The sequence below is a fragment of the Labrus bergylta genome, chromosome 14 (assembly GCF_963930695.1).
Source record: "Labrus bergylta chromosome 14, fLabBer1.1, whole genome shotgun sequence".
In the NCBI taxonomy this organism is placed as follows: Eukaryota; Metazoa; Chordata; class Actinopteri; order Labriformes; family Labridae; genus Labrus; species Labrus bergylta.
Genome location: NC_089208.1, coordinates 21906149 through 21931895, shown reverse-complemented (window position 1 = coordinate 21931895; position 25747 = coordinate 21906149). Strand labels below are relative to the sequence as shown.

Below are 25747 nucleotides of genomic sequence, written 5' to 3'. Positions count from 1 at the left end.
TTGTTCTAAATCCACTCTGATCCTGTATTTGATTACATGCCTATAAACCCCTCTATTTCAGCCCTACTCAGAACAGGCTGTTTCTGTGTCTGTACCTTTAAATGTAAATGAGATGTGTCTGACCACGCCCCCTCTCTGGAAGAGCTCGGGTGTCTTGGGCTTTCTCGCTCCATGTCCTATTGTTTATGGTGAGAAGGCAGACTCAGAGAGCAGAACAAACACCTAGCTATGGGAGTGTCACCCACCTGGGGGAGGGGTTACTGCCCTTTGTCATGTCATAAAATTTTCAGAAAAGTGGAGCAGGCAAAAGATGGAGAGGATGGACTTTTCTCATCATTGGGGGGTTTTGTAGACAAGACACTGGAAATGAAGGAAAGCCGGATGTCCTTTGGATAATATAAAATGATTCAAAGTCAATCTGGTGAACAGAAAACAAACCATTTATTATTTTCAAGCAATCTTTTTTTTATTTTTTATTTAAAGGAGACAGTTCCACATTTCTTTCGAGCATACATGTGCATGGAGTTAGTGTCTTCCCCCTACATACGTTTGTTTCCAGTGTTTGACTTCCTTGTGAATCCGAAGTGCAGAATAACTGAAGGTACACACAGAGAGGTGGACCAGAGAAAGGTGTGTGTGTGTGTTAACAGAAGGACTTCTGTCTGTGATGCTCTGTCCTGATTCCTTAAACCTGGTGACTGAACGTGTTCTGGAAAATAAGCAGAGTGTGAAGGCCTTCGCACGCTGAGTCCGATGTGTTGAGTGTTTATTGATTGCAAAAGTTTGCTGTTTGAGATTTGAAGCTGGATCCAAAGACAGCTGGACTGGGCTGAAGATGTTGAAGACATTTCACCTCTTGTCCTCGGAAAAACTTCTTCAGTTCTGAGGAGGAGCGGGGAAACCTCTTCAAGATCTTCAGACGAGTCCAGCTGTCTTTGGATCCAGCATACCACGACCCGGATGACTGAGAACCTCTTCATGCAGAGTGATCAAGCGGTGAAGATGATTTAGTGTTTCCTTCACTCCTTGAAAACAAGACAAGAGCGAGGAGAGTTTCTCCGGTCCATAAAGGAGCTGCAGACTCTGCAGGTGAGTTTCAGAAAGTCAGCGGTCCGATAACTGCTCGCTTTAGTATAACCACACGTTAGACTGATTTTCTATTTACTGGAAGCAGTTCATCCAGAACAGCGGCTGGCGGTATGTTTGAGGAAGGGGATCTAGTGGCGTGATCTGAGCACCGAGTCAACGAGACAGATCAGACTCCAGCCGCACGCACCAAGCATGCACCGAGCACGCATGCCTATAAGAGATGGAAGCGAGAAAACGCAGAAAACCGAACCATTTTCTGAGAAACATCGGCGTCAGTGTGCAGTCCTGATCGACACAACATGAGATCACATGATCACATCACTTTTTAAACGAGCGTCAATATCGGACGATAAATGGGACTCAGTGTGCAAAGGTCTTGAAGGCGGCCGGGTGGCCTAGCGGATGGTTAGTGAAAGCGAGTGCAGTAAAGATTTGTTTACGGTTAGTGAGTATGAGAACACGTCTAGCTATGATCAAAGTTAAAATACTTATAAAAAAAATTAAACCACAGAAAACGGTAATTTTTTCATAAACAGCAATTACCTTTTTTTTTCCATGTGATTTCAAAAAGATATGTCACATGACCTACAGAACAAAACACACAACATGTGCAATCAATGGCATTCTCTCCCCTCTGACATGACGGCCGTGCAGACGACCACATGGCGCAGCAGCAGCAGCTCCCTCCTCTCCTATTTGTTCCTTCTGTAGTCTGGAGATTCAGCTCAGTCCAGGACCAGGACCAATCATCATACAAATAAAAAAAACAGGTTTCTGCATTCAGTAGTATTTCTGTAGTGGTGTTACAAAGTCCACGCCCAGCCTACTTAAGGCTCCAGCCCTCTTCGACCACGTCCCTGCAGATCCAACACCAGCTGTAGTTGATTTGTTTTGTACCCCAACCCCCCACACGCCCTTCTTCCTACGCCCACCAGAGGTCGCTAAAGAGTCACCGTGGCTGCCGTCTGTCCGCTCCTCCTGCAGCTTCCCTTCTAACTGCTATGACACCTGCTCGACCGGCCTCATCTGCACATCTCCGATCTGATGAAACACAAAAAAAAAAAAAAAGAGATCAATACAGAAACGGGACAGGGCGAGCGTACCGACACGTGTGATGATTTAAGGAGGAGAAAGATACCTGGACATGAGGGGGGGCACCGAGGACAAACGTGACGGCACTGGCTATATCTTCTGCTTTCAAACACTGCGGAGAGGAGAGCAGACGTGTTAATGATACAAACCTCCTCAGGTGTGAGTTCATCGTTGGACTCTCTGTGTTACCCCCTCTCTTACTTTCATACTCTCGTACACGGCAGCCGCTTTCTCCGGGTCGCTGTTGTGGTGCCGGAAGGCGAACTCAGTCTCCACCAGTCCAGGAGAAATACACTGTAGGGGAGGAGAGTCATCAGAGCATGAAACACAAACTCTCTGAGCAGAGCCAGTCCGTTAAATACTGTTAGTACGAATTTTCATGAAATTCATTAATCTTGTAACTTCATGAAATGTATTATTCAAGTCTGCCTACCACCTGTTAACACTCCTACCTTTAGGTGTCTGAAGCTGTAAACTTATATGGGTGAACCATATGTTGTCAGCAACTGTTTGCTAGACAGAGAGTCTACAGTTGTTACGTATACAAATCAGTGTCATGTCATCTTTATTGTTTTATGGTGATGTACCCAAATGGAAAGGAATTTGTGGGTTGCACCTTTTTGACAGAATATAAGCAGCACTGTGAACACTGTTACTTTGTCAGCACTTTGTCAGTCAAGTGATTTGGAAGCATGCTTGTTTGATGAAGTTGTCTGACCTCGGCCGATTAAATAGTGTTATAATCTCCAGTCTGTTTCACGATTTCTTCATTGGATTTATACAAACAGAAACAACCCCCACCTAACAAATACAGTCAGGTCACATTTCTCGACCGGTGTAGGTAGAGAGCGAGGGCACAATGTCCACTAGCCCCGTTTCCACCAGGCGATCCAGTTTGGTTCAGTACGGTTTGGTACAGTAAACCCTGATTTTGTTAGTTTTTTCCATAGCTCACTGTTCCCCTTACTCGGTAGGCTGGGTGTAAAGCCTGATGGCTTTCAGCTACATTACAGCGTGACACAGAGTAGCCCGCCAATGAAATAAACGAAGAAGAACGCGACACACTAAACAAAGGGTAACAATGGAGGACATCCAGCAGAGGTCAGCACCTCCGAGGTCGTCCATGGGACGGAGCAACGTGCTGAAAACAAAAACAGCCTTGAATCACTCTCCCTCTCCTTTATTACCGCTGTCACACAGGAAGTGACGATTCTTCTGACCAATCAACAGACTGATGTGTGTATAACTCCGCCCTTTAGGGTCACATCGGGACGCTTGGAACCCCAACAGAAGAGACGCAACAAAAGTAGGACAGTATGGAGCGGTTATTTTGGTACCATTCCAACTATTGACGGTGGAAACGATGATATATGCGTACTGAGCTGAATGGACTGGACCACTTGGTGGAAGCGGGGCTTTAGAGGGTGAAAAAGCCAGGTGGACACGGGGCCATACTCAGATGTTTTCATTCTTGATTGCTGCCGTGGGAAGCCGTGTTCTGTTTGGGAAATTTAATTCCGTACTTAGTAAGTTAAGATCAGAAACCTGTGGGCGGATTTACGTGCCTCACTAAATGTTTCTTCATGCGAAGCTCCGCCTTCATGCAGACTTTATGTGAATAAATAAACAAAGGCTTTAGGTACAGATCAGCTGTTGCAGGTACCGACTCACTGTGGCTCTGATGTGGGTGTTGGCTTCTCGGAGCTCTTGTCGAATCCCCTCAGTCAAAGCCGTCACGGCGTATTTGGTGGCACAGTAGAAATGCTCATCAGCACTGGGTACCATCCTGTGCCCCCCCATACTGTAACAGGAGGCAGGAGAGAAGGTTAACCCCTCATATGCTGCACTGCACGTTATCATCATCTTTAATTTTTTAAATGTGCTCTTGTCTTTGGAGCAATGTGTCCCTTTGGAGTTACCGTAGCTGCCGTAAAGCGGTTGTTGTTCGTGTAATCATGATCTCTGTATACATTTGTGTGTATGTTGAATGAAGCTGAAGCTGGAGAGGTTTTACCTCTCTATGTACAGTACATTATTTTCTCACTAAGTTTATTCAGTGAGGCAAACCCAGAATCCTGTAACAACGCATGTGTGAGTACTGGAACGTTAAGACTTCTCTGATAGGCTTCGCTCGGTCCGCTAACTCACACAGCAGGGTGAGGAGATGTGCTGCCAGGGCTTTGATCACATTGTTGAAATGTCAGGATAAAAGTAACGCAGCTTCAAGTTATTGATGAGTGAAATAAAGTAACAAATAATTACTGAAATAAGAAGCTACATGTGAAGGATAGACTGTTAAAGGAGCAATATGTAACTCTGACCCCTAGTGTTTAAAATGGGTACTGCAGTCCAAATTCTAAACATTATAGAAAACTGTCTCCCCCCTCCTCTCTAGAGTCAATGCTCACACAGGTTGCCATGTGGTGGACACTGAAGATTCAGTGTTCATCCAGCTCTGCATCGGTCTGTAAACCTTTCTGTGTTCTAACCTCTCTCCATTTTTCAAAATCATCTCCAATATTGATCCTAGTTTGAGCACGTTTCTGCTCGTGGAGCTTATTAGAAACATGCAGAGGCTTTTTAAGTCGGGTACAATCACTTCTATCTGAAACACTTCTCTTGTCCGCTTCCATCACTGCAACACCTGTTGACCTGATAACTGCTCTCATATCTGGCAAACCGAGGGGCGTCCAAAACGGCCGTGTGGGGGTGCCTTGAAAAACCGCCTTGTAACATTTTAGTTCAACTGGTTTTACTAAATACCATCAAGATTAAAGTCGCCTTGAATAAACTGTCTGAGGTATTTTCAGATGGATCCATCATTTGTCTGTAGAGCTGAATGTTATCTGCACAGCTTACCTGTTAATATTGATGATGTGGCCATCGTCCACATTCCTCTCCTTCATTGATTTGTAGGCCTCGCGGGTGCAGATGGACAGAGCTAACACATTTACCTGCAGGGAAGAAGAAGACAACCTTAACCATTTATGTATCCCTCTTCTCTATCTGCTGTTTCACCATGTCACAAGAAGCTCATCAATGGTATGTAAAAGTCATCAATACAAGAATATATGCACAACGTCACTGTGATGTATCGCTGAGTCACAGGTAAGAATGGCGTGTAATAACGCTGTGTGAGTTTAGCGGACTGATGCTCACTGGGTCAGCGCGTTGGACCGTCTGAACCGGCTGCTCTGTTCCAGCTCGTGGTCTCTAAGGTTAAAAGCAAACGCTGCGGCAAGATAGGGGTAAGTGACCAAACAAGGTCAGCGTAGAGATTAAACACGGGCTAAAAATACACGGCTGCACTCATTCACATGAGCTGCCATGACAACAGATGGACGAGCGTTGTGAACGCAGGACGACGGAGACTATAGAGCAGGGGGGTCTGTGGTGGTCAAGAGCTCAATGAATCAGAATGTCCTAACAAGAGAAATAGTGCCGGCTTTCATTAGCGGGCCTCTGCTGTGCCTGCCAGAGCTTCTCCCCGGAGCCAATGAAGCGGCCTCTGTGAGGGGAGGGGATCAGTGTGTGAGTGTGTGTGTCTATCCATCCACACATTTCTGCTTTAACTCTTTTTCTCTTTGCACAACACAAGCTCTACAAACACAGGACTTCCACTCCCTCTGGGCAGAGACCGCTCCAGCTCCTCCCTCTGCTGTTCCATTTCAACTCAGCGGCCATTAAATCAATAAAGCAGAAACACTAACCCTTCCTATTCTACATAAGAGCATTCATATCGCTGTGTGTGTGATCCACCCACATCGATCATGTTCCTCCAGCCCTCCGTCTTCCCGCTGAGCAGCGGCTCATTGTGGGCGAGGCCAGCGTTGTTGATGCACACGTCCACTCCCTTGTGCAGCGTCTTGATGGCTGAAAACATGGACAGGATCTCCTCCTCGTTGGACAGGTCGCACTTATAAGGGATCAGTGTGCCGCTGTAGCCGGCGCTCTGACACTCTGCTGCCAGCTTCTGAAAAACACAAACAAGATACATGTTAAACGCCACGCTTATTCTTAAAATGATGAAGGGAAATCATCAAACAGCAAGAGGAGCTGTATAAAAGTGAGAGAGGATTATCATCAGGACTGAGACACAGCCAGGTATGAGCTGGAAATCATTAACCTGCAGCGCCGTGGTTCAGATACTGTGACATGTAAAACACGCCCTACCCACTCAGACACGGAGACAGCAAAGAGAGCGCGCAAACGTAAAACCAACAGCACATCAGTTGAGAATCAAAGAGAGAGAACCTGTCAGCACCAGTGTGACCACAACCTCACCAATCTGAGGACGTTTAAGGCAGATTCATTAAATTCAACCTTTTACAAAAATAAAAACCACCAAGAAAGCTCTGCACCGACTGACCCAGCTCGTCCCTCAGGATTCAGTGAGGCTGAGCAGGGCGCCCTCCAACCAGGTCAGCTGGCTTTCCACCACTGTGGGGTTTGATATAAACTGACACAGATCCCCCTGCCAGGCACAGCTGCAGCAGTCACCTGATGTCTCCCTCTGGGTGCCAGTCAGACAGGAGGTGGCACGAGGATGATGAGGGTGGGGCCGGTTAAAGATGCAGACGATGCACAACACAAAGTCTCTGTGAGACATAAGCTTTAGCTAGTCTGAACTATTTCCACTATCATTTACTTTAAGATAAACATTTGAACTTGATCCTTTCCTCTGACCTTCTTTAAAAGGTCCAACCAGTAAGATGTGTAGTGAGTGAAATGATAAAGTGACCTTACTGTATGATCAGACATTAAGGAAACATGCTATGTTGAAGTGCTGGCTTCTCTGACAACAATGCAGCAGCCAGTATGTCCTCCTTCTAACTTTAGATTCTGCTCCTGAATGCTCTGGATTTGTTTGGACCAGAGAAGGTAGGCGGTTTTAAGACACCCCCACACAGCCGTTTTGGACGTCCCTTAGTTTGCCAGGTATGAGAGCAGTTATCAGGTCAACAGGTGTTGCAGCGATGGAAGCGGGCAAGAGAAGTGGTTCAGATAGAAGTGATTGTACCCGACCTAAAAAGCCTCTGCATGTTTCCAATAAGCTCCACGAGCAGAAACGTGCTCAAACTAGGATCAATATTGGAGACGCTTTTGAAAAATGGGGAGAGGTTAGAACACAGAAAGGTTTACAGACTGATGCAGAGCTGGATAAAAACTGAAGCTTCAGTGTCCACCACATGGCAACCTGTATGAGCATCGACTCTAGAGAGGAGGGGGCGGAGGGAGACAGCTCTCCACAATGTTTTGAATTTGGACTGCAGTACCCATTTTAAACACTAGGGGTCAGAGTTGTAGCTTCTTATTTCAGTAATTATTCGTAACTTAAATTCCCTCATTAATAACTTGAAGCTGCGTTACTTTTAGCCTGACATTTCAACAGTGTGATCAAAGCCCTGGCAGTGCATCTCCCCAACCCTCATCCACCTTCTCTCGCTCCCGGTGCATCACCTAAAAATCTCTGCACAGCATTTCTCCCCAGTACCAGTCTGACCTCCTCCAAACCCTACACTGACTACTCACCGGGGACTAGATAAACAATAACTCACTGATACTGACTACCTGTGGTTATTTTTCTTTTGAACATTATAATAAATGTGAAAACTTTCCTGCTAAGCAGAGCAGAGTTTGTAAGTTCAAGATGTTGATCGTTTTTGTAACATATCCCACAGAAGACTTTGCAGGATCCGATCTGTCATAGGGACCTGAATCTCTCCTAACAGCCAGGTTACAACTGATGAAAGCAGCAGAGAGTTTGTAACCATCACAGGTAGATGTGGGGATTCATGTGAATATTATCCAACACATGGCTGACAGCTGGACACAAGAAGAACTACAGCACACCTGAGAGGCGGCGGCGTCCTGTAAAGCCGTTTATTGAGGAAAACAAACGTGAAGCCGGCTGTTCAGATTCATGATGAAACTGGATTGAGGGATCATTTCGGCTTTATTTCTAACAAAAGGTGTACAAGAGTGAACACATCCTATCTTACACTTGAAGTGTGCAGATTTCTCCGCTCGTCTTCTAAGCTGTTTAACGGAGATTATCCCGAGAGAAGGCATTACCCGAATAAAGCTGTCAAAATCTGAAGACAGAAAAGAAATGCATACAACCAAGTCTTTTTATTTTTTATTTTATTTTATTTTTTTAAACTTGCAGTCGACAGGTGAACTGCTCGGTTTGGTTCATTCCCTCAAGATGTGAAGCTGTGATCACTCAGCTGCAGCTGCAGTAATGTCTTTAATTTTAAGTATGTGAGCTTCATTTAAATCACTGATCTGACTTCAGGCCTGCCCGCCTGAGTCCCTGTTGGACCGGCACTCAGGAACTAAAGGAGCTGGCAGACGGACTTTATTCAGAAAGGAGGTTAATGTAAAGAGGAAGCCAGGCCGCTCTTTTGTAAGAGGGAGAGAATTAGTTATGTGACTGTTGTTTAAGAGGGAGCAGCAAACGAGCTGTGATCACGCTCCAACTACAGGAAGTCTCAGGCTGTGAATCTCTCTGCTGTGTGTGTGTGTGTGTGTGTGTGTGTGTGTGTGTGTGTGTGTGTGTGTGTGTGTGTGTGTGTGTGTGTGTGTGTGTGTGTGTGTGTGTGTGTGTGTGTGTGTGTGTGTGTGGTAAGTTCTGGCACCGGCTGTACTTCCAGAGCCAGTACCAGCCCACATACTGGCCACACCTTCAGCCCTCTGTCCCACACATAATAAATCAGGCCTGTATTTAGCTGACAGGTGCACGCGACGCATAATTCATTCATCATGATCCAAACAGAAACCGGATATCAAACCTGTCACACCCTTAGAGAGCAATGCTGTAGGGCTGGACAGAGTGGATACAGAAGTAAAAAGCTACCTGAGTGTGACAATGGTTTTATACTCCTGAAGAAGACAAGTTTGTATGGTTGGTCACAGTTTGTAAACACAACATTCAAACTGGGCCCCTCCTCCTGGGCTCATCGCCCCCCCTGCCCCCCTGCAGGACGTAGTGTGTACGTTTATTGCTTGTACCTTCATATCAAGCTAACGCACGCTAGCTCAAGCTAACCGCCAGTGTTTGTCACCTGCCTGTCCAACAGGAAGTAGACCAACTCCACGTCCACGGGTAAAAGACAACACAAGGTTCACCCTCGTTTTAGAACGAGCTTTATCCACTTGGTGTTTCTCCTCACTCTGATTATATTTTCTCTTCTTTGCTGCTACGTCCACGTCCGTCATATTCACCAGTTTGAATCTCGTCCAATCACTGAATTGTATCCACTCCTAAACTCACCTGTCATTGGCTGGAGGAAACACACCAGCTCCGCCCAGAAACGTCCCGAGTCAACCAGAACAAACCAGAACAGTAAAATCCAGTGAGAGGACAGAGTCTCTGCAGACACAGTCACCACCACACATGTATGGAGGCCCAGAAGGGACGATGGAGCAGCTTCACTTTAGGAGAAGTCTGTATTTTATTTTGATGGAGGAAGCTGCTGAATAAATAAATAAACTTTTTTTTTTAGTGATACCCCGTCTTAATAAGGAGACAGAGAGATACAAACAACGAGTTACAACAGGTCATAACAGTAATGTGTGTACTTCGACCCACGCAGCCCTTCCGGACACATGTGTTCACGCCTACATGGTTATATTCATGACCGCTGACCCCTGCAGGAGTCCGTTATATAAGGTCTACAATGTAAGGGACATGATTGTCCTACATCACGTTCATCAATCATTCACCCACTCATGTGGAAAAGCTGCAAATGGACCAACAAAACAAGCGGCTGGAGATAAAAATAAAGATGCCAGAGTGCTGAAGGCAGACCATCTTTAAGTGGAGAGGCAGATCGATAACAGCAGGCGGCGGCCGAGAGCCTAGAGAGATGGAGGAATGAGATTTCTGTTAGGTTGAGTCTCTCACCGACAAAATCAGGGATCGTTTCTTACAGACAGAACACTGGGCCTCCTCTTATTCTGTAAAAACTACAGAAGGTACCCTCCTCTATTTATTATGCCTACTGTCCAGTCTCTTACGTACCTGTGACACACACACACACACGCACACATACACACACACAAATGCCCTGTCATGAAGCATTTTCATCCTCATTACCGGGCCTGTTGTTCAGTGATCATAAAACAGTTTGCAGATGGAGGGAGGTGGAGAAGGAGAGTTGGCAGCCAGAGAGGGAGACAGCAGGAGAGCGAGAACAAAAAACTGAAAAATAAAAATCACTCGTATCAGACCGTTTGAAAGGCAGGAAGAAGAGCACAAGACGGGTCATGCATGCATGCCATCGTGGGAGAATCCGCCCAAAAGATGAATTCACAATAAACAACCCGGTTTAATCTTCACAAAAGTAACATCTGAGATGTAAGCAACAGCGCCCCCTTGAGCCATAAGTCACAGACAAAGCATGATCAGAATACAGCAGATCAAAACTTCACTGATGAACACAAACTACCGACACATCCCCAGCACTCATTATTGAGCTGAACAACTCCTAGGAGACAAAAATAGACTCTTTCAAGTTCAGCCTGAGCGCGGTTATAGCTCGTGAGGGGTCAAAGGTGGCAGCGGGCTGTATAACAGGATTGCAGCAGAGGTGTAAATGGGATGGTTGTGTGATTATCTCCTCTTCTCACTGAGACACCGCCACCCAAAAGGTCTAAAGGTCGACCAGGGAGGATTTTTTACAACACCACCTTCAGGATGGTCTCATCAGCAGAGGGAGATAAGAAAAAAATTCCACCCTTTGTTCTTGAGCACAATCATTGACAGAACCAAAAGGAGTGCCAGTCAGGGACTAAACACGCAGCCATCGATCGTTCAGATAACGTCATGAGCCTAAGTCACTCTGAATCTAAATATAAGGTTAGCTGAGGAGTCAATTAAAGAACGTTCCCTGAGAATCAAAGTGTGTTTGTGTGAGTACTAGAAAGAGCTTTCATAACCCTGAAAGAGAAAAGGCAGAGCAGGCCGCCAGGTGTTGTGTAACAGACTAGTGCAACCAGTGTTTTCAAAAACTAAGTGATAAAACCTGGGAGCATGCAGCAGCACATCTTTACTCCGAGTGAGACTGAGGACAGCGCATGGTTGGCATTTCTGACTTGATACTAGCTGCAGACAGAAGCCTGCGTTGACTCATATGATTAAAAAAGGGCCTCTCCAGCGCTCTTGTTTGTAGTGGAAACTAACCGAGGGGTGGAGCTGCTTTCTAGGAAACCAGCGTGCATCATGTGCTGACTCCATCTTAGTCACGGATCACTACAGCATCTGATGCCAACCTGAAGCCTGAGGAGCACAACCCAGGGGCGTGTTCAGACTTTTATTAACTGGGGTGGCCCACCTGGGGGGGCTCCGACAAATGTAGTATGGAGGCGGCTTAGCAAAATTATGGGGACACGCCAGACAAAAGCACCACAATTTATCCACATGCTCTTCATCGCCATAACTTTCCATTTTTGATGGAAAGCCACTTCATCAAGGTCCAAGGCGGATCCAAGATGGCCACCATGTAAAATCTTTAAGTGCCAAAATATCTTCCAAGCCACTGAGGTCAATCTTAGTGTCAAAATAGACATTTTATGCGTCAAGAAATGCATCAAAGCTAATGAGAATATCATATTGTAGCATTAGCAGGCTGTAGCGTTAGCAGGCTGTAGTGTTAGCAGGCTGTAGTGTTAGCAGGCTGTAGCGTTAGCAGGCTGTATCGTCAGCAGGCTGTAGTGTTAGCAGGCTGTAGCGTTAGCAGGCTGTAGTGTTAGCAGGCTGTATAGTCAGCAGGCTATAGTGTTAGCAGGCTGTAGCGCTAGCAGGCTGTATCGTCAGCAGGCTGTAGCGCTAGCAGGCTGTATCGTCAGCAGGCTGTAGTGTTAGCAGGCTGTATCGTCAGCAGGCTGTATCGTCAGCAGGCTGTAGTGTTAGCAGGCTGTATCGTCAGCAGGCTGTAGCGCTAGCAGGCTGTATCGTCAGCAGGCTGTAGCGCTAGCAGGCTGTACCCTCAGCAGGCTGTATCATCAGCAGGCTGTAACGCTAGCAGGCCGTATCGTCAGCAGGCCGTAACATCAGTAGGCTGTAACATCAGCAGGCTGTAACGCTAGCAGGCTGTAGTGTTAGCAGGCTGTAGCGTTAGCAGGCTGCAGCGCTAGCAGGCTGCAGCGCCAGCAGGCGTTGGGGACGAATCCAAACACTGTTGCAACCCTACTTGTTATGTAAGCTCGCTGGGATCTCATAAGTAAATGGCCTGATTGGTCTGGGCAGCTCAGTGACCCCCATGAATCCTCCCCCCCCCCCCCCCCCCCCCCCCCCCCCCCCCCCCCCGCACCTCCGCTGTGCTGTCCTCTCTCTGCTTATCATATTTGAAGGTGTAAGCTTTACTGGCACTGATGTTCCTTTTCTGGGCCTCCTGCTACGATAGGTGGGGCGCTTCCCGTCCTGTCCACTTGAAGACTTTCTGGAAAGCTTTGCCTGTATCGTCCGCTCGTCTTTGAGATTGTGTGTGTGCGTGTGTTTGATTGAGGAGGCCTGATGTGCGAACGGGGAATACCCTCATAAACGTTGAGTGCTAGCACAGAAGCAGGCCAGCATTAATTGAATGTTCATTCGAGGCAGAGCGAGCACAGTGCAGAAGAAAGCACTTTGTGATGAAGCTCAAACGGAGACTATCGGAGTTCATCAAGTTCAGTATTTCCAAAAAATCTGGGAGGGGGTTTGGAGGGGCTTGAATAGAAAACAAAGTGGATTGTTTTCGCTTCAACAGTAGCCAAATGGGATTTGTTGCTGGGTGTTTGTTTGATATTGGACACATTTTATGGCCACTCTGAAGCTTACATTGTGAATAGACCCAGCTCAGGCTGGCTCAGTTTGAAAGGTTTCCTTTTTGGACGCGTCTGATCAACACCATCTCCATGAGACTGTCTCGAGTCAGTCTGTGTTGTCATCAACCTAGCATGCATAATTTATGATGTGGTTCATAGCTGTCATCAGGGCTGTTCTCAAGTGAGCCTGACCGATGTCTTCTCTACTTCTTGGCTCATGGGTTACATTGTCTACCTTCCCAGGGACAACTGATGCAAATTAGCTATTAGCTAACTCTAGTGCAATTACCTTGAATTGTGAGCTGCCCCTGTAACAATAGAACTAAAGATGAAAAAATATCAGCATCGTATTTAGTCACGTGCTGATGGCGGTGCACCTCATCACAAATCTCACGGTTCAAAATTGGATCACGCATTTTCGCCACAGAACGAAACGTTTTACATGGTCTGCAAAAAAAACAAAAAACGTTTCTACAATACGGCCATGATGCATGTCTTCACATTTTTATAATTCTTCAATTTTAGAGTGTGTCACTTCCTCAGTTTGCACTTCATACCAGCGTCAGCGTTAACAAGTTAATCACAATTAATCTGGTGTTATTTTGTCCCTTCAGGCTCTCCGTAGATAGTGGTCCTCAGTGTCTCCCTGTAGTCTCAGTGATGTAAAAGAAGGACACTGCTGCATCTTTGAATGTCTCATTTCACTTTAACAAACTCTCAGACAGCTCAGCTGACGAGTCCAAAATAATATCCACCTTATGACATCACACACTGACCTTATGACATCACACATTGGCCTTTGTTTCCGTTTCCTCTACGTCAGTTTGGGATCCCTAACCACTTCCTGTGTCTAAGCTTAACTTCATGTCCTGACATGCGATTCATTGCAATTATCACAATTAAAATGTTATCGTTTGACAGCCTTAATGTTAATTAAATATTATACTCTGCACACGCCATGTATTGCACAACAGATGGCCACTTTTTCACACTCACGCTGTAAAGCCACAAGAGTCATATTGTTGTTTCAGGCTTCACATGTAAGACACTTCCTGACTGTTGCACACTTTGGACCATTGCACAAATAAAATAGACTGTCTTTTTATCATCTCAACCTTCTCTTATTCCATACATCTTGTCTCTTTAGGACCGCTGCTCTGGAGGGACTCGCGCTGGATGAAATGTTGTTACGAGCTGTGGTTGTGGTTGTGGGAATGCTCCGTCTCTTGGGGTCAGAATCCATGGAAACAAGATGGATTATTAGTCAGGTATAAGTCTTTGTCAGCTCGTTGTGTAAGTGGAAAACGTGCAGTCAGTGGAAAACGTTTCTGCATGGGTAAGACAAAAGCATGCGAGCTAAAGAAGCCTTGAAGTAACTTGATGAGCTCAGGAGAAAACCGACATGGGACACCGACAGCAGCGCCAGGATTTCTCTCACAGCTGATGACAAGTGACAGAGCAAAAAGGAGAATACTATAGCTTAATCATGAGACTATTCTATTTGCCCCCCCCCCCCCCCCCTAATATAATGGTAGGGGAAACACTGAAGTCTGTATTTTATTTTGAAGGAAGGAGTCTCCCTTTAAATATAGAAAAAGATTTGAAGATGAAGAATCCGGGCAGAGAATAAAAGAGTGATAGAAACAGGAAGTGAAGCTGAGAGGATAAAGCCACCTGACCTGACCCACTTCAGATCTATTCACTGTGAGACAACAGGACGGGCCGTCCAGACACAGCCTACAGGATGTGTCCGAGACGCCTTCAGATGTGCTGACAGACCGTCAACGATCGACTGTTGTTGTTTCACCTCAGCTTCTGAAGCATGACTCAGCACTTTTTTTTACCTTCTCTAGACTGGGCACCGAATCAAAGCTGGTGAGGGCTTAAATTAACCTGCTGCCTCACCTGCCAAAGAGTGAGCGGCTGAATTAGTTCCTTAAATAGAAGATGCTTAAGCTATACAGAAGTTAAAGAAAGTGAAGCAGCTAAAAGCTTTGAGCAAAGATGCATGAACAGGCAAATACTCACTAGTCTTCATTTAAATAAAAGCCAAATTAAAGACCAAAAAAAACACACAGCGTGAGCACATAACCAATGTGTTTAAAAGCCGCCAGCACTGCCTGTCCAGAAAACAGAACATCTATCCGTCCCTCATGACCCAGGTCTGAGTTATGTAACAAAAAACTGATTTTATTTATTGCTGAGCATAATCATAACACAGCTTTATCTTCTTTGGTCATATTTCATGCTGAATCACTCCCCAATCTCCGGCTAACACAGGCGCTGTGTGTGCCAACCACAAATCCATGTGGCATTATAAAAACCCACACATTTTGTTCGCTAAATTTATCTGATCTAAAACTGCAGCAGCCTGAGCTTTGAATTTTGACAGATGCCTCTTCTGTGGGTGGCCTCGCGGCACCCATGAAATGAAAAGTGTCATCATTTTTAAAATGATCTACAAATAGATTTATTTATCGTCAAACAAATGTTCCTTCTGCATTCAGACGAGGTTCAAACAGAGATGACAACCTGCAGCAAGGATAGTAATGAAGGGATGCCCTTTGCATGGCATGTTTGAGTGAAATCATTCAGACTCGAGCTTTACACAGCTCGTAGACTAGAGCTGCCATTTTTTATTTGATATCCGAACATTCATTCAAACCTGGGGGAGAAAGTTCACATTAAAGTGTGATGAGCCGTTCAAATTCCAAATCTACAGTCGATCAGCGCATCAGGCCGTCTGAAGCAGTTTGCAGCTTGATCCAGCAGATGAAGACGCTCTTGACCTCAGTAAATGAAGAGAGTAATGTTGTGGTAAGAGCAACAGGGGCGTGACTCAGGAGACTCGTCTCTCTACAGACAGCCGCCTGCTGCTTTGGTGGAGAGAAACGGGGTCGCTACAAACACTCTCCAAGCTGACTCGCAAATATTTGCGTGTGCTGCTCAGTTCAAAATCATACAATAACTGCAGTGAAATTAGAAAATTACACTTCAGCTGGACTAGTCTTCAAACACATTAGTACATATTCAGATATGACCCTAAAGGAGGATATTTTGTTTAATGGTGATCTCACCGCTGACATCACTTTCTGCAGCGTTTGGTTGTTATGAGAACGTGCACCCATATGGCTCTCAAAGGCACACTCTCGGCCTGCGCTTGAGGCCACAACTGAACTGTTAAAACCTAAAAAACGAGCACATTGTGTGCAGTGAAGAGATTTGTCTTCCAGCTGAATAAAAGCTTCACCCTCTGGATTTCACAGGTTTCACAAAAGTTAATGAGAAGCTGTGCCGCTGCTACTTGGATCGGTTCTGTTGTCTCCATTCCTGCACAGAGCCCATGGTGACCACACGTCTCTCTTCACCTCGCCGCCCCCCCTCTGCCATACTCTTTAGTGTCACACACAACACAACAGTACTGCTGCCACAACTCAACACTGAGCTCACTCCTCATTTACTTCTAGAGCACAAACACCATCATCTGAATACAAATGTCCTCATCATGGCTGATTAATATGGCTTACTGGAAATGAGATATTTGCTTTTCAAAAACACTGATCGTAAAAGCTTCTTGGATTTCTCAAAGTGAAGAAATAAACACCGAAAGGGAAGTGAAGAACAATTGCTTAGTGATGGACACTTACACCCCACCCCACCCACTCCACCCCAGCAGCAGCATGCCAGGCTTGGCAAATCTACAGCAAGAACCCAGTTTACATCAGAGAGGGAGCACAATACTGGCTTTGTCGCTCAACTCACACAGACAGCTCTCTAAGGTCTCGTACAAGTCTTCAAATGTGTCACAGAAACCTGTCGCTCTATACACACTCATTCATCTCTGGTTTGGCCAAACCTATAGGCCTACTGAAGTGGATCCAGACTCTTCTTTCATGCATCACAAATTACAACAAAGAAGAGACCAGATTTCCATGCTGGTGATGAATTCAGCTTTCTAATATTATACTGATTTGTTTGTATGCATTTGGAGATTTTAAATGTTTGGCCCTTGTTTTCATCTTGCACAACACTCAATTGAGGGCTGAGAAGCTGCTGAAGGTTAACTATTGGCAGGAGGGATCATGTGACCAGAGTATGAATTCAGGGAGAATCTCTATTGCACAATTCACTCTCGCTGTATACATGTTTGGGCAGGGCTGTACGTGTGCAGAGAGGATGGGGAGAATAACTTACATATTAAAAAATCAGTGTGCTGGGGAAGTTTCGGTTTCATCGTTGAGTATAATGACAAGGAAGAGAAAACGATAAACTAAGAAATTACTGCAAACATTGTTTTACATTATACATTATTATGTTATACATACAGCAACGCCTACTAGAATTACGGAGTTTGCCCCAAAGTTTACAGGATAAGTGTACAGCAGGCGTACAGTTAGCAAACTGTAACATTAGCAGGCTGTATAACGTTAGCAGGCCGTAAAGTAAGTAGGATGTCGCGTTTGCAGGTTCTGCCACAATCATATTTTTCATATCTTTATCAACATTACGTCAAGACAGACCGGATGAACAACAAATCATCCTCAAAAAGACAAAGCAACATGTTTGCACGTTTTTGTCTTTATTTCCCACTTCTTCACGGGTAATGATTCACAAGCCTGCTTCAGATTCATATTTTTACGACAGGGTGAGCCGAGTTCCTTTTACTGCTCTGGTCTAACTGTGATCGTGCAACTGTAAACATCACAGCGGAAGAAACGGGTGTAACTGCCACTGTACTGTATACAACATCTAAATATGTTAACAATGACAGACACAACCAATCTACAGGTCATGTTAAAGGTAGCTGAAGAAAGCTAAGGGAGATAGAGCAGGCGTCCTTCAAACGAGGACTGGAAGCTAGGACACGTGTGGGCTGAGGAGAGCGCGGCTTTATTATCGGCTGACGAGATAAGGTGTGGCAGCCTTATGGCTTATGGTGACACAAAGGCCTGCGGGGAGAGGCCGATGAATGTGTGTCACAGAAGTTCAACACAACCAGTGCTTGCTTCCAACAATCACCTTCAGGATTAATTAATGTTTTAATCACGGCTTTAAATCCCCTGGTTCAATATGCAGATGACAAACTGACATACAGTTGAAACAAAATCACTGCTGGCGCTAATTACTTCCACAGTCACGATGAGAGCAGAGCTGAAATACTGATTGGTCTCGTAAAACTTATTCAGCCCATTGACCTTAAAGAAAGCGTGTGTTCCAACAGCACATGTTTCTGAACAAGCTGGGAAAATGTTGTGATCTACCTGGCATGCGTTGCTAGAAAGATTTTAACGAATAGCATTCATTGAAAATTGGGGCCAACATTTTGGATCTTTTAAAAATAAGCCTAAGGACCTTATTTGGCCATGTTGTCGTGACAACATGTAAAACGCTTCGTTGTAGCTGTCATGAGCACGCCAAGTCAACAACGACGTCCTTTACATGCAAAATGTTCTCCTCATTCCTCAGCAACTTTTTCATTTTTTAAGTTGTCCCACCACCCAAAGTCCGCCCGGGTCTCGTCCAAAACCACCAACGTTGGCGGCGAGCTTTGTGTGTTTGGAGGGTGGTATGAAGCAGCAGTGGCCTCCGTCATCCAATCAGGCGTCTCTGCGCGTCAACACAGTGGGAGAGTAACTGTGTATGTATGTGTGAGCATGTAAAAAGTCCAGTTAACAATGTTAGCACCAGCGCTAGTTTAGTTACGTCTGCCAGGTTTTCCAAAAGGTGGGTTTTCACTGACCTGAATCAGAAAAGGCTACTTTTTCAAAAACATCTGCCAAATGTTGACTTGGCCCAAGTGGCAACCTCCAATATTGAAAAAAAGAAGCGCATTATCCTGCAGTTCCTTAAGTGTCCACTAGAGGCTGGCTGCAGAAGCACAGGAAGTCACACACACACATGCAAAAAAGCCTGTTTTTACAGCAGAGACTAACATGTTTACAGCCTGGTTCTAAAAACCAAACAGGTCTATATAATAGACATAATTATTTAAGCCTGAGGTCAAACTCACTGGATCTATTTTTGTCCTCTGAATCTGTTAATGTTGGACCACTGCTGACCCTGACCTCTGACTTAACTGTACAAGGTCAACTGATAGAGAATGACTTATCCAGCGAGGCTTAATGACAAAAAAAATTCATATCAGAGATTACAACAGATAATGGGTGTGGCTGTGTGCAGAGTGAGGGTTGGTTTAGGAGCATCACAAAGTCTCTCAGTGTAGAAAAGATGGAGCTACGGACTGAGCTGCTGCCCCAGAAGTAAACTCTTGCATTTCAGCAGCTCCTCCAACGGAGGCGGTGCTCTCAGAGAGCGACCTTAGAAGTACACAAATTATAATTCATTGGACTCCTTCTTCAAGACAGGAACCAAAGGAAATTGAATAAAGGTGCAAACGACTAATGTTTTGACTGCATCGTCCTCAGAGTCAAAAAATATATACTTTGTTTACTACTACTAGGTCAAAGTCAAAAGGAGGCATCTACACTGTACTGCAATAAAAATAATGAAATTAAATGTGCAGTATCATCACAACAAAGCTTCTTTCTTGTGTTCGTTCTTTATACTCAATCCCTATCTGGGCAGCAGTTGCTCAGTCTGAGGGACTTGATGTAGGTACCGTAGGGTCACCGGTTCAAGTCATGGTGGGGACCAAATCTAGTAATTGGTCTGTTTGCTGGAGAAGTGCTAGTTCACTTCCTGAGCACTGCCGAGGTGCCCTTGAGCAAGGCTCCAACCCCCCATCCCACTCTGACATCTCTCCATCAGTGCACGTCCACAGGATCCTGTTTGTGCATGTGTGTGTGTGTGTGTGTGTGTGTGTGTAGCATGTTTCAACAACAGAGTGTGAAACTGAATTTCCCCTCGTGGGATTCAAAAAGTATGTCAGTGTTTCCCCTACCATTATATTAGGGGGCGGCCCGCCCCCCAACGGCCCCTCCCGCCCCCCTTGAAGGTCAAGTAAAAAATAAAAATAAAAGTTGTTTTTTTTTTGGGGGGGGGGGGCTTTTTGTGCCTTTATTGTAGAGACAGGATAGTGGATAGAGATAGAAAAGGACATCTGTCATTAAAAGTAACGCATGAACACCAAGATTCCTTCAAGTGTTTGTGTCAGTGTGTCGGCTTGTCCCCCCACCCCCCCCCCCAACGCTGTAAACCTAGGGGAAACACTGTATATCCTCTTCTTCTATTTAGGTTATCAATTCCCCTTGTGTTCAATAACATATTGAAACAAATCCAACATACTGTCCACTTTCTCTTTGACGTTGGGGCTAAAGGTTTATATCGTAGAACCTGAATTAACAGCCTCGGTCTATAAAAATGACCCTGCCTTTATTTGTGACAAGCGTCAACATAAGACGCCTTAAATTGTTTTCACAAAAAGCTCATGCACGGCTGTTAGAGACTATGAAATAATATTTAAATGTGCACAAATTTAGTAAATGTATAAAGTAATTAAATCACAAAGCACTGATTAGATCTTATTTTAGAAGACCAAGGGGAGGCAGACAGCTCTGTTATTAATATATATTTATCCACAAACTGATCAACACTTAATGCATATGTGGCATTTAACTGAGAGGTGCCATTACTTGTCAAAACCAGGCAGCAGCACCAGGCTAGTGAAGGGACTGGGCCTGACATTACGGCGCGCTTATATTTTACGTTTTACGGTAACTGAAGTTGTAGAGCTAATGTTAGCTAGCAGTTAGCTAGTTTGTTGTTGCTCTGACAGTGCTAGCTTCTTCTGTAAAGACAAAATGACTCATTTAACGGAAGGAGGGGAAATAATAATGAAAGATTAAACTGCCAACCTCTATTTTGTCGACACTCCTGGCACAGCCGACGACCCGCATGCCTTGCTGGACCAGTGCCCGGGCTACAGCCGCTCCGATCCCCACAGAGGCTCCGGTCACCAGGGCCACTCTGCCTTTCCACCGCTCCATCTCCAACACACTGACTACGACAATTACACGACAAAACAGCTCCCTCTTCCTCTGCCTGCTTAGTTTAACCTGACACAAATGTAGTTATCTGTCTCTATGTTTTCAAATGTAGGGATCATGCAGCAGCCTCCTGTCTCAATCTGTGCCGCATCCAGGACAGCGGCGCGCAGTGTGCCTGAGCCCGGATCCATGCGCTCCCCTGGATGAGATATGGACAGCCCTGTTGTGTGTGTGTGTGTGTGTGTGTGTGTGTGTGTGTGTGTGTGTGTGTGTGTGTGTGTGTGTGTGTGTGTGTGTGTGTGTGTGTGTGTGTGTGTGTGTGTGTGTGTGTGTGTGAGTGAATGTTTGGTTCACGTCACCTCCCACTTTGTTTTTTGAGCCCTCGGGCCTGGAGAGCTGCGTGTGGTTATGTACCGCCACCTGCTGGTTAAACTGAACATCACAAGGCTTAAATTTGCAACTGAAATTTGCCTAAATATAGTCCTATCCAGGGGGGCCACCAGGAATTGTGGGTCTCATGAAAAGATAACACAATGAGCCCCCACCATCACAGCCCAATCCGACCCTGCACAATTCATATAACCACACCTCCATGATGAAACACACACTCAAAAGATACAGTAACGACTAATTGCTGAAATAATGAAGGATAGACTGTTGAAGGAGCAGTTTGTTACTTTGACACCTATAGTGTTATAGTGTTACCTATGGATACTGTAGTCTAAACTGTAAACATTGTAGAGAGCTGTCTCCCCTCCTCTCTAGAGTTGATGCTCACACAGGTCACCATGTGGTGAACACTGAAGCTTCAGTGTTTATCCAGCTCTGCATCAGTCTGTAAACCTTTCTGTCTTCTAACCTCTCTCCATTTTTCAAAATCATCTCCAATATTGATCCTAGTTTGAGCACGTTTCTGCTCGTGGAGCTTATTAGAAACATGCAGAGGCTTTTTAGGTCGGGTACAATCACTTCTATCTGAACCACTTCTCTTGCCCGCTTCCATCACTGCAACACCTGTTGGTTTGACCTGATAACTGCTCTCATATCTGGCAAACTGAGGGGCGTCCAAAACAGCTGTGTGGGGGTGCCTTAAAACCGCCTACCTCCTCTGGTACAAATCCAGAGCATTCAGGACCAGAATCTAAAGTTAGAAGGAGGACATACTGGCTGCTGCATTGTTGTCAGAGAAGCCAGCACTTCAACATAGCATGTTTCCTTAATGTCTGATCATATAGTAAGGTCACTTCATCATTTCACTCACTACACATCTCACTGATTGGACCTTTTAAAGAAGGTCAAAGGAAAGGATCAAGTTCAAATGTTTATCTTAAAGTAAATGAGTAAAGATCTTTAAAGTTCTCTTGCCCGCTTCCATCGCCATCGTCATTTCTAATTATTATTATTGTTATAACCGTATTATGATTATTATGTTCAGAATCAAAGTACAGCTCTGACGTTGGACAGTAGGTGGCGGTATACGTTCTTAAACGTTGGTTTGCGAGCCGCCAATAAACCAACGAAGAAGAAGAAGTGCTGTCATTGAGAAACATGGCGGCCTCCACTGGTGCTGCGGACGGTGCTTCCTCCGACATGCAGGCTTCAGCTTCAGTCGGTCCGAATATGGACGGCGCTTCGATCCAGTACAGCATGATTCTGGACCACCTCATCGGGGACAAGAGGCCAGTGAAGGACCTGAGCCCCGGCGTGATGGGGGGACTTCCGGTGCCTTTTAAAAGCGACGAGCAGAAGATGATCGAGAGGGGGATGGAGAGCTGCGCCTTCAAGACGGTGCTGGCTTGTGTTGGAGGTATAAGCAAGGACACTAGCATACAGTACATGTGTCTGGGTCTGGGTCTGGGTCTGGGTCTGGGTCTACATGAACAACATGAGCTGTTAAAGTCCAGATCACAGACACTTACACTGATCGAAATGTCATAGTGGATGATTTAACACAACTGTTAAGATTGCTGCTTCTTGGTAAGCCATTTCTAAATAGTTATAATAATTAGGGCTGTCACCATTAACTACTTAATCTCCTGCTATTTTTGTCTCCGTAGATAGTGGTCCTCAGTGTCTCCTTGTAGTCTCAGTGATGTAAAAGAAGAACACTGCTGCATCTTTGAATGTCTCATTTCACTTTAACAAACTCTCAGACAGCTCAGCTGACGAGTCCAAAGTAATATCCACCTTAGTAACCGATTATATGTCCAAACACAAGTCTGAAGGCATGAATGCTTTTTCTCCACAGGGTTTGTCCTCGGAGGTGCTTTTGGTGTTTTCACAGCTGGTATCGATACCAATGTTGGCTTCGACCCCAAAGACCCTCTAAGAACCCCGACAGCCCGAGAGGTCCTCAAAGACATGGGCCAGAGGGGGATGTCCTATGCCAAGAACTTTGCCATTGTGGGGGCCATGTTCTCCTGCACAGAGTGCGTCATAGAATCAGTAAGTCTTCTTCATCTGTCTGTGACTTACTGATGGTAGAAACCGCAGAGCCTTACAGACGTCGCTGGTTATATTAGTTCAGGTTCCATTTCAGTACAGGTTTGCACGACCTTTAGTTCTCTCATCTCCACGCGCAGAAAACACGGCGAGGCGTTTACATGTCAGTGTTTCTGAAATCATGTACCCCTCTGAGCTGTAACACGGTCCATGTTTTTCTTTTCAGCATCGAGGGAAATCTGACTGGAAGAACGCCGTGTACAGCGGCTGTGTGACGGGAGGAGCCATTGGACTGCGTGGTATGTTAACGTGGTGCTTTGATGTTTGATATTGAACGTTGAACGCGTCCCCTCCCCCCCCTCACTGTTGTTTTCACTTTCTCTGTTTGGTAGCCGGTGTGAAAGCGGGGGTGTTGGGATGTGGAGGCTTTGCGGCGTTCTCCGCTGCCATCGAATATTATCTGAGGTGAACGACGACAAAAGAGGCTCAGTGGACGAGGACTTCATCGACGCACATGAGGACGAGCCGGTTCAGGACTGTGAATGGAGGATTAATGCGAGAGTGGGAAGCTTTGCATTGGGTTGAAGAGAGAGAGAGAGAGGTTCCTTTCTGTGCACGCTGGAGATAACAACATGGGCGGAGAGACGACCCGATCGTTTTCACCAGCGTCTCGTTATTTTTGTCTCATGACATTTAAGCAAAAACGTCCTGTAAAACAAATCTCCAGACATGAAGCAGAGAGACTCTGCTTCTGAGCTGAAGGTTGAATGATGAAGCTGGCTACACACGCGGCGATTTTAGACCCAAATCAACGACTTGTTGGGGGGCGTGCTCCGCTTGTTTGTTGCAAACGATTATTAGTCCAAACAATCCTCCACGTGTCACTACGGTTATTTTACTGCCTCCCATCGAGTTGGAGCCTCTAGATCTGGAGTCATAAATACCAATCGTGTTTGATTTTTATGACTCAGGTCGGACTGCCTGCAACAGAATACCTGCCGCAGCCAATGAGAGCGAGCAGACCGAAAAGCACCACCAACCGGATGTTGCGTGCTCTGACAGCTCCCCCTCAGCTCGCGCTGCACATTAAATGAAGCCGCACATAATCCGTCTTCTCAGCCAGGATCTCGACCGTGTCTCATTTTCCTTTTTCTTGCTGCAAAACTGAACTCACAGCAGGACAGCCAGCTGATCAAGTCCATCGTCCTCCATGTTTGTTTTTCTCCTGAAGTCACGTTTGATCACGCGAGATTCTGTGAGATCTCGTGTCTGTGACATCGTTACTGCATCTCACGGCTGTATCGTCACATGTCTGCGTTCAGAGGATTATAAAGTTAAACATCGGTTGAATCTGTCCTCATGACGGTGGTCTCCTCGTTTTTAATATCTGTAAAGATTTGAAAATCGCCTCGTGTGCAGCCAGCTGAAGACAGATGTTGTAAACGAAATCTATCGTTCTGAACAACAGAAACCAATGCCGGACCGTTTTAATGCCGCTCTTGTTTCAGAACCTTTGTATCATATGTCACCAACTCATCAGGATTATTTATATTAAACTAATTTCTCTTTCTTAACTCGTGCACTCGTGTTTTTTTCCCCTGCAGGTAGCGAGTGTCCAAACAGAGTTATAAATCACATTTTGATATCAGTCCTGTGTAGATTAGGATCAATGTGTTCCCTTTATTCTATTCCTCATCAGTCATTTGGATTGATATTAATCTGTACAGAGAACAACTCTTTGGGGTTTCCTTCTATAGTGAGAGCTGAAGGTCAACACACCCGGTCAGGGTTATGTTAAAGGTCACATATTCTTCTCTTATTCAGTTTAAATAAGTCTCAGAGCTCTTCAAAACATGTGTGTGAAGTGTCTTGTTCTAAATACACTCTGATCCTGTATTTGATCATGTCTATAAACCCCTCTATTTCAGTTCTGCTCAGAACAGACTGTTTCTGTGTCTGTACCTTTAAATGTAAATGAGCTGTGTCTGACCACGCCCCTCTCTGGAAGGGCTTGGGTGTACTCTGTCTTTCTCGCTCCATGTCCTATTGTTTACGGTGAGAAGGCAGACTCAGAGGGCAGAACAAACACCTGTGGCAGTGTCACCCACCTGGGGGAGGGGTTACTGCCCTTTGTGATGTCATGAAGGGAATATCTCCAAACGGCCTGTTTGAGCACACATTTTCTGAAAAGTGGAGCAGGCAGAAGACGGAGAGGATGGACTTTTCTCATCATTGGGGGGTTTGTAGACAGACTAGAGACACTTATTAGAGTTAGAGGAACATGAGGGGTGTTTTACAGAATATATGACCTCTAAGCTGGTCAGACTTCAACTGAAGCCCCGTCTGAGAACATGGTGGTTATCAGGTGT

General features: G+C 45.4%; 2 protein-coding genes across 3 annotated transcripts; one reads left to right on the top strand and one right to left on the bottom strand.

Moving 5' to 3' along the window:
* Positions 1-424: 424 nt before the first annotated feature.
* dhrs11a (dehydrogenase/reductase 11a) lies at positions 425-21166 on the bottom strand. Of its 2 annotated transcripts, XR_010668657.1 has the most exons (8): positions 20805-21166; positions 5945-6154; positions 5041-5135; positions 3853-3982; positions 2383-2475; positions 2228-2293; positions 957-2130; positions 425-803 (listed from the first exon to the last, which is right to left on the bottom strand). XR_010668657.1 is itself a non-coding variant. In XM_020649968.3 (7 exons), the coding sequence occupies exons 1-7, from the start codon at positions 20934-20936 to the stop codon at positions 2089-2091; spliced, it is 768 nt and encodes a 255-aa protein (XP_020505624.1). In that variant the 5' UTR covers positions 20937-21166; the 3' UTR covers positions 425-2088. The 2 variants fall into 2 exon arrangements, 1 of the variants encoding a protein (XP_020505624.1); XM_020649968.3 differs by having other exon boundaries at positions 425-2130.
* Positions 21167-22467: 1301 nt separating this feature from the next.
* On the top strand, positions 22468-24952 carry timm22 (translocase of inner mitochondrial membrane 22 homolog (yeast)). The gene is made up of 4 exons (XM_020649970.3): positions 22468-22743; positions 23185-23381; positions 23605-23677; positions 23771-24952. The coding sequence occupies exons 1-4, from the start codon at positions 22485-22487 to the stop codon at positions 23845-23847; spliced, it is 606 nt and encodes a 201-aa protein (XP_020505626.1). The 5' UTR covers positions 22468-22484; the 3' UTR covers positions 23848-24952.
* The last annotated feature ends 795 nt before the right edge of the window (positions 24953-25747 follow it).